This window comes from Lasioglossum baleicum, chromosome 19 (genome assembly GCF_051020765.1).
Source record: "Lasioglossum baleicum chromosome 19, iyLasBale1, whole genome shotgun sequence".
Classification (NCBI taxonomy): Eukaryota; Metazoa; Arthropoda; class Insecta; order Hymenoptera; family Halictidae; genus Lasioglossum; species Lasioglossum baleicum.
This window is the reverse complement of record NC_134947.1, coordinates 5,016,554-5,031,215: the sequence shown is the minus strand read 5'-3', so window position 1 is coordinate 5,031,215 and position 14,662 is coordinate 5,016,554. Positions and strand designations below refer to the sequence as shown.

The 14,662-nt window shown below is 41.5% G+C and overlaps 1 protein-coding gene across 1 annotated transcript in view; it reads right to left on the bottom strand.

The window, feature by feature from the left end:
- The window catches only part of LOC143218485 (uncharacterized), a 190,764-nt gene that overhangs the window by 77,916 nt on the left and 98,186 nt on the right, over nt 1-14,662 (bottom strand). Inside the window, exon 3 of the mRNA XM_076443685.1 lies at nt 8,234-8,369. Coding sequence (XP_076299800.1) covers nt 8,234-8,369 — 136 coding nt within the window. The remainder of the gene's footprint in view (nt 1-8,233; nt 8,370-14,662) is intronic.

Sequence of the window (14,662 nt, the reverse complement as noted above, 5' to 3'; positions counted from 1 at the left end):
ACCGTTTTAGAGAACGCTGAGATCAATTCTTCCTGATAGTATGCAGGTAGGACGAACACGTATAAAAAAAAACTGTTTAAAAACCACGCTTATATTAAAGTGCACTAAGAAGGAGAAAATAATTTTTTTAGACATTAGCGACAATAAATAAAAGCGGAGTGGGGATCGCTGGCCGCGACGACGTACTACCGAGCGTCGCGCGGGAACGTGTAACGGTTAAATTTTTAATAGTTTATATCTCCTAAACGCATTGTTTTTTTTTAAAATTTGTTTTTTAATATTGCATTGTCACCCAGTTCTGAGCTGTGTTTAAAGTTTCAAGTCTCCAGCTCACCGGGAATTGGTTTAAAATTCGATTACAAGATTTGACGCATACAACATCGACAACGACAACTCGGCAAGCTAATATAAGCGCGTGGTAAAATAATAATAAAAACCGATATAATTAAACGGGACAGCGAACACGTGTTTCTGTTGCGTTCTACGGACACGTGTTTGCACGTTTTCGAGCCAATTTCGATCTTGTTGCTTCTCAGCGACGTGGAACGCTACACTGGCCGGATAATGAGATCACGCGAAAAACCAGCTCATTAACGAGTTTTTTAATGCCCCTCGAATCTGATTAAACAGTTGTGTCGATTAGTGGTATCTGCATAAATATCCGATAACCCGGACTGAATTCCAGCGATATCGATCGGTCGCTCAACTTCGCTACGTTCATTACTGATAAGCTATCGAGCATTAATTACACCCGCGGCTGTTTAACTGCGGCGTGGTTTTTTTTTCTCTGTGTTTATTGATACCGATGAAGCCGAGAAAAATAGAGAAAGAGGATGGAAGAGTGTCTCTCTTTTGTGGGACAATCCTCTGCGAGCAATTATGGGGATATACATTGTTTATCCATTAGGAAGTCATTGACCAGCGATCTCTCGTGTCGTTCATATCTGGTCGATTCGCGATGCGAAATTTGGCACTGGATTCGAGAGTTACTCCAGTTTGTACGCTACTGGTTTTAATATATACTGGGTATCTCGTTTGATTTGTACACATTATATAACAATTGAAAGACGCAGCAGGCACTTGGGAATTTCTTTCCTTGATCGTTTCTCGAATATGAAAATTATTAAGGATGTTCTGGAGGTATATAAAAACGCAACGAAATTTTTGGAAATTTGACCAAACATAATTCTTACTATATTAATGCAATCATCCAAAGTTTGGGTTCGATTCACTTATATGTATATACCTTTACGTATAATACCTGGGATTAGCAATTCACAAAGGTTGAGGATCGTAATTCCGCGATCGTTTCACTAGTTAGCAGTTTGCTTCAGGCTTCGTATGCATATCGACATCGTTCTGTAGTACCGCCGCGGCGCATCGGCTAGATCGATACAAAGACCTAGCCGCTGCTAATTAGCCTCGTAATATGCTTGTGTTGACACTGTGATTATAAAGAGCTTGACAAAGCACGATTGCAGGTAGAGAGTATCTCGCAATAATAATGATCGAATCAACGAATTTCATTAGAGTATCAAAGTTGCCAAAAAATACTTGTTTAGTAAGCAGAAAATGTTAATTTTACCATTGTTACGCGCGTATGCGCAAAGTATTATAAAATAAATGCTAGAAAAACGGAATAGATCGAATTCAAAGCAGCGAGGATGTTGAGAATGTTTGGAAGTATTAGGAAATTATAGAAATTTCTATACAATGGGTTCTTTCTGCGTTGCAGTTAATGCGATTTTCATTGTGCATGAAAATCCGCAGTCTATCGATCGGAAATAATGTGGACAAGCCATTCACGCACGTAACAAACAAACTTCTACTTTATTCGAATATTTGTTCCCCGAAGAAGGCTTTAATAGGCCATTTTTTCTTTCACATCGTGTTTCCGAAGCAACGTGATGAATTTCATAATTAATGTGACGGGGCGTGGATTTCCGCTTCCAGTGAGAAATAGACACAAGAAAAAGTAATGGAGGTTTCTATACAACTTTCAGTCGGGAACACTCGTGTGCTTCATGTCGGTTTAAAGCTTAAACTTTTCTAATTATATGTACACCTGAAATGCCAGTTTCATCTAAAAAGTACGTGTTGATATAATGTTTATGAAAGAAATACCGAAAATAACGAAAATTAGAAGAGATAACGTTTAGAAAGAGTTTTATTATTATGGATGGCTGCTTTTTACTTTACCGGACTCAAAATATCTGCCTTTCTCCTACGAGTTATGATGAATTTGGTATGTAATTCAGTAGATTTGTACCAGATCGAAGTTTCGATCCTCTAGGATCAATAGTTGAGAAGATATGGTCCCTTAAAGTTGAGCATATTCACAGTTTCTTGACAGGTAAAATGTGAAAAATGCTCAACTTTAAACGACCATATCTCCTCAACTATTGATCCTAGATGATCGAAACTTCGATCTGTATCCGCGCCGGGTACAAATCTACTGGATCACATACCAAACACATCGTAATTCGTAGGAGAAAGGTACCAATTTTGAGTCCGGTAAAGTAAAAGTTTACCCTACTATAATTTCCTACAATTGTGCAGCGTCTGATTGGCTCATTTCTTACATTACAACGAATTTAATGTTACCGTAAACGAACATCATTGAAAATTTGAATAATGATAACGATAGATATTTTTCACTTGAAAAAAATTCAAAGAAAATAAGCAAGTCGGAATGAAGAATATAAAACGGTACAGTAACTTCGTACCATTAACGTAAGCGATGTCTCATTTCGAAGACAAATGTTTTAGTTGAATCAAAGAAGCGCCAAGTATTCTCTAATGGGACGTTCAATTTTTCCTCTCGTCCTCTGAAAATCCATCGTGAAAAGCGCAGAAACTTCGGAACTTGAACTATGAGAATTGATTAAAGTTTAGCGTGCACGCAAGCGATGGTTCCCCTCCATCGGATCGTTTCTCTTGGCTTGCTTACTGATTCCTGGGATCGTTCAACTACTTATAATGCTTTCATTACAGAGCATAGAATTATTTGTGATCGAGTACCTTCTGCCTCTTCTTTTTCATTTTACTCTCTGCAGTGGTATTAAAGTTTTACAGGCATGGAGTAAAAGCTTTATCGAACCGTTCATCATGTTTTCTGCAATATTCATTGTAGGTATCAGCAGTATTGTATATTCTTTATTTTAGCCTTGCCACCCCCGAAATTTGGACTTGGTTTGCGGGGGCAGTCGGAAGTCCGAAATGAAAATACCGTTCCACGTGTCAAGGGTCGAACGCAGCGCATAAAAATGCGAAGCGTATGTAGCCAGATATTTCCAGCGGTAACGTTCGCATTCTCCTCGAACACACTTGAAATTCATGGGCTATTCGAGGAGAAGCGGCCAAGAAGAAGCATTAGAATTATCATAAATTCCGTAGTTCTTATTTCTTTAAGCTGCGCTATTCGGTTGAATGGGGACGGTCCGTCGTACAAACCGAACCCCGGATTACCGCGTCGTCGAATTTATAAATCGAACGGATCGGGTCGAACTTTTTCGTATATCCTTCGTATTCGTTCCACTCCGTCATTCCTGCATTCACCGCGTAAATAATTATCATATGGTAGAAGCTCGATGCTGTCGTGCTGTGGATATTTCTACGCTTATGACCGACTGTGCCCGACCAAACTGTGTGTAGTATAGTCAACAAATTTTTAATAAAACTTTTGTGAAAGGTTCCCTGCTTTTGCTCACGTCCACTACTACGGAAATTCTTCTCTTCGTTCCACCGTTTATCAAGTCATTTATACGAATCCCGAACATTATTTCTACGTAAAAAGAGACGCGGAAAATTAATTACTACTTTTATGAAAATGTGAAATTCAACGTTACGAAAACTGGGGGTTGTCGGTTTTCAAAAATCGGTCCTACATATTAGAGTTAACACATTACCGACCGATGATTATTGCATATGTTTGAAAAATCTATGGCGCATGGTTAAAAACATTTTTAATGGAGCCTTCAGTAGCAACAGCAATTTTCAATCGTCTTTTTTAGAGCGTCCGTATATTAATTCGAGTAACAGTATGTAAATTGGAAGATTTAAGATTTGTACATATCAGATTTCCCATCTTCTCGTCGATGGTTAAATTATTTCGTAACTCGATTACGGTTGAGAAAACTTTTCGTTATTCCGTCCTGTTTTTGCATGCCAGCGAAGTAACCTTCTCATCGAGATTCGCCTCAACCCCGCATTTCACGAAACCACTGTTCTGGGACCCAACGAATTGCAAGATTACGGAAATTCTAGGGTAGCCGCTGCCTGCTTCTACACATTCTATTATCGTACCGTGCATTCCTTATTTTCTGAAACAAGTATTTCCACGAGCTGTGTTCCCAGTCGCCGCCTAATACCTGTTGCTACTGTTCTTTCGATTCTCCTCGAGAAATGTTTGGTTTCATACCGATTCCGAAGGCGAGTCTCGCAAAAAAACTCGATATTTTAAATTCTTCGATGCAACTGGAATTTCGGTGCCGAAATCTCGCCACGATTAAGCGAGACTTTCGCACTAAAAAAAACATGAAATAATTTCCATTTTAAGTGACGTAATTTATTCAATGAAGAGAATTTGCTGAGAATTTACTATGCGATCTTAACAATCCCAAACTTTGTACAAAAGCAATCGAATACGGTCTAATTAGATTTTTCAGTTTCTTTCGAGTTCCACACAAAATGTATTGGCACACTAAATTTTCAATATTTAAGCTATTACAATTTCGTCGAAAAGAATCGTGCAACACTGAACCTGGACTGGTTTCAAATATTAAAACATATATATGTATGTATGTCTTGTTCTCGCAAATTCAAGCAGATCATTTTGATTTTGCATGCTGATCCACGATAATCAGATTTATGATTTCAACGAAAGTGTTTTACTCTACGTTTATCGTCTCCGAAATTTCTGCTTTTGTTGGCCCCGCGAGTAGATACCGGTTCGCAGGGAACGCTGCGCAAATATTTACGCGTGCAACTTCTCAGATTTGAAATTCCGACTGAAATTCGACAATGAATAAATTTGCACGGGGTTACCTTCTATTTACAAAATAACGAAGCTTCGATACGAGGCATGTCGTTCGCTGTATATTCTAGAAAAGTTTCGAGTTTTAGACAAACAAGTGAGATGTTACACTTTAACGCTTCGTTCGCGTTTCAAGTTCTCGATGCATTAAATTTTTCATTCGTTCTGGTGAACGTTAACACACTCTTAAACGTTCATTAGTCCAGTCAATGAATGCTCATAAGGTTAGAGGGGAATGGAAGGAACACAATTTTTAACATTGGGTCTTCGTTTGGACTAGTAAAGAGGTAAACATACGAAAATACATCCCCTTTTTCGGTTTTCCGCTTATATCTCGGGAACTATGGCAACCCGTGTAGACATTAGAATAATTTAAGAATATTATTCTATTCTGTGATATCGATTTACTAGAACCAGTGAAAGATGAAACACACCTTTTCATTTCAGCATAATTAGCATTAATTAGCAGAAGGATCCGCAGTCTACCGATGGAGTCGCAAGGAACTCGCAAGCCCAAGGCCTTTGAAACGGCAGTCGGCGAAAACGAAAGGAGCAGCGAGGCTCCGCAGATCGTTATAAATTCAGGAAATACGTAAACGTATTCGTGATCGCGCTGCGAGCATTGATTGACCCTAGAAACGATCGTTTGATGTCTGGGGCGCGTACTCGAGGAAATTAGAAACACTCGACGAATTTACGCGAAAGCCTGTTCCGAGGGTATGCGGCGTGTATGTATGTGGTACATATATAGTGCGCGCGTGCAGTTTGGCAGCCTGTATGGAAACGTTTCGTGACAACGAAGCTGATGCGCGAGGTTCGGAGCGAGAGCACCATGCTCGGATCAAACGCGAGACAGTTAACGATGCCGACAAGGAGAAAGTTTCACCGCGAGCTGCAACTTCTGCCGCGGAAATTCGCGCGGATTGAAGGCCGACGAGGGTTCCGCGAATCATGGCGAAAGGTACGACCGAGTAAACGCGCAGAGAGTTTTCCTAGCGTGGCCGACGCGCTGCGCCGCGCCGTCTGGTCACTCAAGGGAGTATTCTACTTTGTAGCCCAGAAAACCAGTCTCTACTTTAGACACGTTTTTCCTGTGGAAAACCCGGGAACAGTGGTAACCACTGCACGTACACGTTTATTAATGGGAGACTAGCTTCGTATTCTTTAACGTTACTTTTGTCGGTGTTATTGCGAGCTGCGGCGAAAGGCTTCCCTTTATTTCTGAAGAACCAGAACAGGGGTAAACTTTACTTTACCGGACTCGAAATTAGTTAGTCCAGTAGATTTGTACCCGGCGCGGATGCAGATCGAAGTTTCGATCCTCTGGGATCAATGGTTGAGGAGATACGGTCGCTTAAAGTTTTCAGCATTTTTGAGAAACTGAAGAAACTGGAAATATGCTCAACCTTAAGCGACCGTATCTCCTCAACTGTTGATCCTAGAGGTTCGAAACTTCGATTATTCATAATTCGTAGGAAAAAGGGACTAATTTTGAGTCCGGTAAATTAAACAGCAGCCCAGGACAGAATGAAATGCAGGTAGTGACAAAACTAAGTGGACATCAGCTACAAACTGTTTTAAAATTAAACCGAACGACTTGAGTTTTGGAGATGTTGGAGAAATTGGTTTAGTACCTACAGTTGGACAGACAGAGTTCGAAAAATATGAAAAATAGACGATACATACGTATATGTCGGAAAAATGAATGTTGGCATGTACCGGGCCACTGTGTGCAGGCTTGAAAAATCGTACCGATTCATTTTTTGACCCACACCATCGTGCACACTCGCGAACATGACCACCGACGATAACCGTAAGGTGTACGCGACCCGCGTCCCCAGCAACAAAAAAAAAAGTAGATCTCGTTGTGCTTGACATAGTCGAGCGAGAACACGGACCGACAGAGAAAACCTTCTTTTTTTTCTCGTCGCCGAATGAGACTGCAATAAAAGGTAACCCGAGATACGACGAAAAGATTTCGAATCGCACAATGGTAACAAACGTGATAGGAAATACGTTCCGTTCAAGTGCATCTCCTGCGCCTCGGTCGGAGTGCATCGAAAAGAGTTACGGATGCGGCACACGCGCGACTCGCGTGCACCGGAAAGCGGAAAAGAGAGGGACGGTTGCGGGGTGGGCCGATGTGCGGGTTTGTGCGACAAGAGTTAGGTCTGCTGCACCCGTGAGTAGTTCGCCGCGATACACTGTGACGCCGGAAAACCCCGCCGAGCAAAAGTCTTTCATTGTAGATTTTTTCCATCGGCTGTACTACGACTCGATGATGCGCAGAACTATGATGAATTAGGAGAGACACGCCTTTAACCGAAAAGGAATTCGATCGACGACGATTTTGACCGGCAACGAATTTGATCGACAACGAATTTGATCCACAACGACTTGAGACCAGGCTTGCCATATTTTGCGGGAACCAGTCCCCTTACCGCTGCGCCCCTGCTTGAGACGACCACAGTATGATATTACTGTATGATAATACATACTGTGCTCATCTCAAGTCGTTGTGGATCAAATTCGTTGTCGGTCAAAAGCGTTTTCGGCTAAAGGCGTTGTCGGCAAAATCTGTAGTCGGTGAAATTGTTGTCGGCGAAAAACCGTGTCGCGGAAGTTTGTGTCGGTGGTTTCCATGCAGTGTGTCCGGACAGGGGTAATCGAAAAGGAATCGGGGGGAATACAAGTACCCCCTCTCTGATGACCAGAGTAATATGTGACACGTTGCGCGACGAGAATAGAGTGAGGCAGAGTGAGACGAATGGAAGATAGGGACTGAACGATGGAATAGGTTAGTGGAAGGGGATAAGGTGGAGAGCCTGGAGGGGGAAATGAAGTTGAAACCAACGTCATTCTTGCCACACTGTTTCCATGGGACCCATTACAGTAATACACGTGAAATAGGGACCGCTCATGAGTGGATCGATCAAGAGACACTAGGAGAATTCAGAAGGAATTACGAACAGTGGGACCCTATCTGCTCCTACTGTTGAATATTGAAGAGGAAAAGGATGACAGCCCTTGGGCGTAGGGATAACAGTACCGTACCCCGAAATTCCATCTTAGGGGCAGCCGAGCCTCACACTACCCCCAAAAATCATCTTAGGGGGTGTGCGTAGCAGCATTTCCTCACCACCCTTAGAAAAAAAGGGATCTCTAGTGACTATCGACAATGTATTGCGGAATACTTACACACTACCGTGAGATTTTTCGATTCCGAGGCGGTGGAGAATGTCGGCGCGTCTGCGGTGACTTCACAGATGAATGTGCCCGAGAGGCCGAAGTCGACGTCGCGCAGCGTCACCTGGCTCTTGTTCGAGTTGGCAGCCTGAAACAGGGATTGACGAAGGTGTGTAAAGTGAATGCAAATGGATATCAACGACGCGACGGTGCGACGCTGCCGCCGGGTTACCATCGTGCCCACGGCCGCGCTCGCTGCCCGGGAGATGCAGGAATTCTGCTCGTCGATTAACGATAACTCGATTTACCTGGCGCGGTTATAATTCGAATTAAATTCCGCACGGCTGCGGCGAACCAGCGAATATATCCGCGAGCGCGTCTCTCGACTGTTTGCGCGGAATTAAGCGCGTACGCGGTTCATTGCGTTCTTTTATTTCACTCTCGCGTTTGTCTCTCTCCCGCCCCACCCCCTTTCACCTCGCCCTCGCACTCTTCTATCCGTCTCTCTCTCGGTCTCGCGTGTAAAAAAAATGATACAAAGCCGAATGTACGGTGGTAATTATGAAAGCGCTTTGATGGTGTATTTTAATTAACCAGCCAAAACGCGTTTCGCTCGGACGCGGTGCGCGCGTTACGGTTTCGAATTAAATTGAAAAGACGAAATAAATGTATTTGATCGCGCGATTCTTTGGGGAGTTTAGAGCGCGGGCTTCTCATTTATTTCCAAGGCCTTTGTGGCATTAAGTTTTCTAGATGGGAACGGCGACGATCCAGTTTTGCTTGTTTTGCAGATTGCGAAGGGAAGTAACTTGATTTTTTCCATTATCGAAACTGTTAACTCTCCGACCTGACGGCGGAATCGGAGTCTACTTTAAACCAAAACATCAGAATCGTCATTTCTTCGCTTAGTTTTTGACGATTCAATTAAATGAGCCTCTGTTACATTAGAAACAAAAGAGACAATGGATAAAGCAGCAAATAAAATACAAGAAACACTGTTTCGCAGGAAGATTTCAATCAAAATGGCAAATTCAGCGATGAAATGTACTTTTTACCACGCTTATATTAGCTTGCCGTCTTGCAAATCTTGTGATCGAATTTTAAGCCACTTCCCGATGATCTGGAGACTTGAAACTTTAAATGCAACATTAAAAAACGAGAGAATAATTTTTTTCCTGTTTAAATTTAAATAAAATCATGACATTAGTGACTATAAAAATAAAAGCGTGGAGCGCTGAAATATATTCACGTAATCTTCGTGGGCGCTCCACGTTTTTACATTTATAGTCACTAATGTCATGATTTTATTGAAATATATTCTAAATTTTTGGGAGAGCCAGGAAAAAAAATTATTTTCTCCTTTTTAGTGCATTTTAATATAAAGTAATTAGAAAGTTCCTTTTTATATATTTTTTTTTGGTAAGTAATTGCACCACAACAAAATGTTTCTTAGTCAGTAGCGAACGGGAAATTGTAGGTGTACTGTGGATCAGTAGCGTTTCTTTTTTAAATATCTTGCCATCTTTATTTCGTTCGCTCATTCTGCATTATTACGAACATGCAATTTGGATTGTAGCGCAACGATTGCACAGTTCAAAATTGTTTGACCTAATGCGAAGCGAGATATTCTTTACTTGAATTGCAGACGATCGACATTAAATGTCACGAGTACATTTCATTGCTGCAGATATGCAATCTGAATTTCAAAATGCGCGTATCAGTGCAAGAAATCTTCCATATCTCTAGCGAGCATGCAGGTCATGCCGTATTATATATCATATCTGCTATGCGCAAACCACGAATTTTGAGCAATTTCTTCGAGCTTCTGCCGACAGATGTCTTCGAGCATATCTTGAAAGCTGCTGCTTCATCGATTCTCAATTTCTCTAACATTTTTTTCATCGCTTTTGTCGTGTCTGCATTTCTATAATGCAGTTAGATACAAGTTAGTGTTAACTTACTTGTTAAGATACGTTCTGTTGCCCAATCAAATTCTTATGAGGTAAGATTATTTTTAATTATTTTTAATTTAATTTTATTAGTTGAAAGATTTTCTTTATTCAGATTTTTTAAGAGTTTCAGGAAAATATTAAATTTTTATTTATAGTTTATCCAATTTATTTAATGTTTATGGTAAGTATATTAATTGAATTGAATCGAACTCCTTTTGATTTAGTTGAAGGGGAGTCTGAATTAGTGTCTGGGTTTAACACTGAATATTTTAGGGGATTATTTGCTTTAATTTTTATATGTCTGAATATTTAAATATTATTTTTATAAGGTTTTTAATAACTATTATATGTTTGGGGATGTATTTGTTGGGAATTAGATTTATATTATTTATATTATTACATATATTTTTCGTTCTTTCAGTTCGTGGGGATAGATTCACAGTTAGATACACGGTGTTATGTTAATTCCATTGTAATGTCTCCTGGCGCGATATCCCGTTGTATAGTGAAATAATCTGACATGCGCGCGCATATTCGCCTACTGTCCACTCGCAAATAATTATCGATGATTGTATCCCGGAATCATAGCCGATATTGAATAATCGAGGCAGGCACATAAAAGCTTATTATATAAAACGAGTCGTGAATTTGACCGACAATTCAATTTTCCCATTGCAATTTGTGCATCGTGTTGCTCATTCGCATATCATTACCGGTTACCGCAAATTGCTTTATTATTGTTGTTTTATTATTTCCGCAGCATAACACACGTTTCGGCTGCTCTTTACATCACCGGACTCAAAATTTGTGTCTTTCTCCTACGAATTACGATGTATTTGGTATGTAATTCAGTAGATTTGTACCCGGCGCGGATGTAGATCGAAGTTTTGATCATCTAGGATCAATAGTTGCGAAGATATGGTCGCTTGAAGTTGAGCATTTTCGAGAAAGTGAAGAAACTGGAAATATGCTGAACTTTAAGCGACCATATCTTCTCAACTATTGATCCTAGAGGATCGAAACTTCGATCTACATCCGCGTCGGGTACAAATCTACGGGATTACATACCAAACACGTCATAATTCGTAGGAGAAAGGCACAAATTTCGAGTCCGGTGAAGTAAAGTTTACCCCACATTTTCATCAACGTTATGAGACGGGTTTCGTTTTTGGTCTGTAACTTTTTGCTTGATGAAGATATCAAACATTTTTATATACCGTTGGAAAGGTGAAGGAAACACGCAACTTTTATATGTATGTAAAAAGTTTCGCGATTTGATCAACAAGTAAAATTTTATGGCCAATTTTCCGAGGACATGTTTTTTGGCTTCCTGAGAAAAGTGGTTGGGTTGTGAGACACTCGGATAAATCAACTAAAAGTGGTAAAATATAAAGTAAAATACGAAAAATTCGCGCGAGAACAACCTTGAAAATCAGAATGCCCCATTCATTGCGATTGTCTAGAGAATGAAACCGTCAACGCGATTTCGGTCTTATCTCAATCCCCGCAATCTCTCCGACCCTATTTGCACCCGGAATTTCGGCGCACCCTTTATATTTAGGTCACAGCTGCACACACCGAAAAAGAATGATTGCGTTCGTTTTTCCGGCGCGGCGGCTCGGTCCGACCGAGGAAAATGTTAATATCGACGCAGGGCACGTCGCGACAAAGGATGCCGTTTTTTTTGCGAAATGTTTCTCCGGGGCCGGGGGAGCGGGTGCTGGAGCCCGAGGAAATCGTCATCTTATCAGGAATTACCCCGGCACTCGGGTAAATTGGCTCGATGAAGCGGGTGAGCGCGTTGGAATCGAGGGAAAGATAGCGGCGAAGGAACGTGGCGTCTAGAGGACACCATGGCAGGGCGCAGGGATCGTTTAATCGGGAAATGGTGAAACAAAATATGCATAATTAGCGGGATTTAAATGACCGAGCAAGAAGATACCGCGCGAAACAACGAGAGAGACGAGACGCGACTGCGAGGAAACAGGCGGCAGAGGAGATCGAGACGAACGAGAAAGATGAGAGAGAGAGAGAGAGACTTTTTCCTCATTAATTTATGTGACGCTGAGTGCTCACAACGCGGGTAAAAATCTCGCAATCACCAGCGTGGCGGCGGTGGAAAAAGGACGGTTATTAGAGAGTCCCTGCTTTTTCTTTGTTATTAAGTTGCTATTAGCGATTGAATCAGACTCGCTCTTTTGCCGGCGCATGAAAAGAAAGTTCAAACGGCGGGCGAGATCACAAAAACCGGCATAATCTTCTCGGATGAAATATGATTTATTATAATGACCTGTTTGTAGCGAGCATGCCCAGTGTACCGAAGAATGAAAGCGGCGAACCATGCCGCCTGCAAGAGGAATGGGATGCTGCAGAGAATAAGCTGTGTAAAATTCTCTTCAGAATTCATTATTAGAGTATTGTTCTCCCATGTATCGTACCATGAATCTTCTTTCGAAATTCTAGTTTCGAGTTATGGTTCGTTCATTTCTTTCCCCGTCATTTATATTTCGAAATGAATGCGGTTGTGTGTTTGTCCGTCTTTGCGAGCAATAAACGTAAGTAGAAGTAGTCGATAATGGCCAGACATACACGAGTCGGAGTGGGGAGAGCTGGCGCGCGGAGTGGGGATCGCTGAACGCGATCACGTGCGTGACGGTTAATATTAAAATTCGTTTTTCTCCTAGACGCACAGTTTTCTTTTTTTAAATTTGTTTTTTAATATTGCATTGTCAGCCAGTTCTGAGCTATGTTTAAAGTTTCAAGTCTCTAGCTTATCGGGTTGTGGTTTAAAATTCGATTACAAGATTTGACGCGTACAACGACAACTCGGTAAGCTGATATAAGCGTGGTGAAAAAAATGGAAAACGCATCTAAGTGGATCCCGTAACTTCGAACGAAGTCTAGCAAATTACATTTTGTCGTTAGAATAGGAATCCAGCAGTAAGAAATCGCGAGACCGAGTCACGCGGGAAGTAAACAGATGGTATCCGTAGAATTTTGTTCACAGAGGAGCACAACTTTTATTTACCCGAATGTTTTCACATTGTATACGAGTAAACTCAATTATTTATGTGCAGGAGTGTACAGCGAGACAAACATAAAACGGGAGTTTACAGTTGTATATCGTGGATTTTACAGCAACCCCTGCGTCATGAAATTCCAATGTGTCGTGTAAAACAGAAATAAATAAACAACTTGCTGGCCCCATCATGACAGAACTAACTTTCCTTGAACAGGACCTAATATAATACGCGACAATCGCTACTTAAATGAGAACTCATAAAAATCTTTATTGTCTCTAAACGTAATGAAAATACTGTTCAAAGCGCGCGGCAAAATGGTTCGAAGCGGAGAACGGGGGATGTTGGGAAAGAGAAACTTTCTGAATTTATCCGCCAATGAAATGGTTCTAATATTTTAATATACATGGTGGTGCACCTAAATATATCCTCCTATTCAAATTGTACTATTTGAATGGTTTGAAGGAGCCATTATATTGCGAACAATATTTTTTGTCGGAGTTATCAAGGACTCGACGTTTCTTGGTGAATAACTACATCTTGCATTTTTCTCCGAACAAATCTATTACATGTTGCTAATGACGTTGAAGCAACATTATAAATAAATAAATTAAAAAAACAAAAAAGAAGAAATCTATTGGGTTGGCAAATAAGTTCGTTCGGTTTTTCTACAGTGGAATAAATCCCAAAAACCGACCGAACTTATTTGCCAACCGAATATTACAGATTTGAAGATTCAGCCTTCTCCTCTAAGGTTTTTGCTGGTTGTTTTATAGGAGAAAAATTAGATATTTTGATATTGACGAACCAGAACTGTAAAACATGTGGACAACTTACGGACACGACCCCGGTGGTTTCGATCGAAGCGAGATTTTTCCGGATCCGTGTAGTTTGGCCCGGTGCGAGACGTGTCGATTTGAACCTGGTATGTGTATGCAGTCGCGTGGCGTTTCGCGCGTCGGTTCGATCCTGTCGCGGGCAAATAAAGATTACAATGCGAGGAGACCTAAAAGCCTGCCAAAGCCGAATCAACCTATTTCACGGCAGCTGTACCAAACGAAACAATTCGGCGTCTCTTTCGTTTCACGCGAACAATATTTTTCATTCGGCGCGTTCACGGCCCAGAAGAGTGAGCCATCGTATCGGACGCGTCTCTCGGCTGCAGCGAGTGCAGCGGCAGCAGCGGAACGGAACGGAACGGAACGAAACGGCATGGCATGGCATCGGGGAACAGACCCATATGCAGCGGGCACGGTAAACGTAAAAGCCGTGTGTAACGGCGTTCCCGGATCATTCATTGGACTCCGAAACAACAGGCCAGCCGAACTTGTTTTCAGTCGCGTAAACGCGTGCTTACGGAGGCGGTTGCATCGATCTCTTCCAAACCACCGTGCTACGGAACTGCGTGAAACCGTACCGCGGAACTGCGTACGGAAGTGTGTACCAATGATGATAAAAGCGGACTGTTT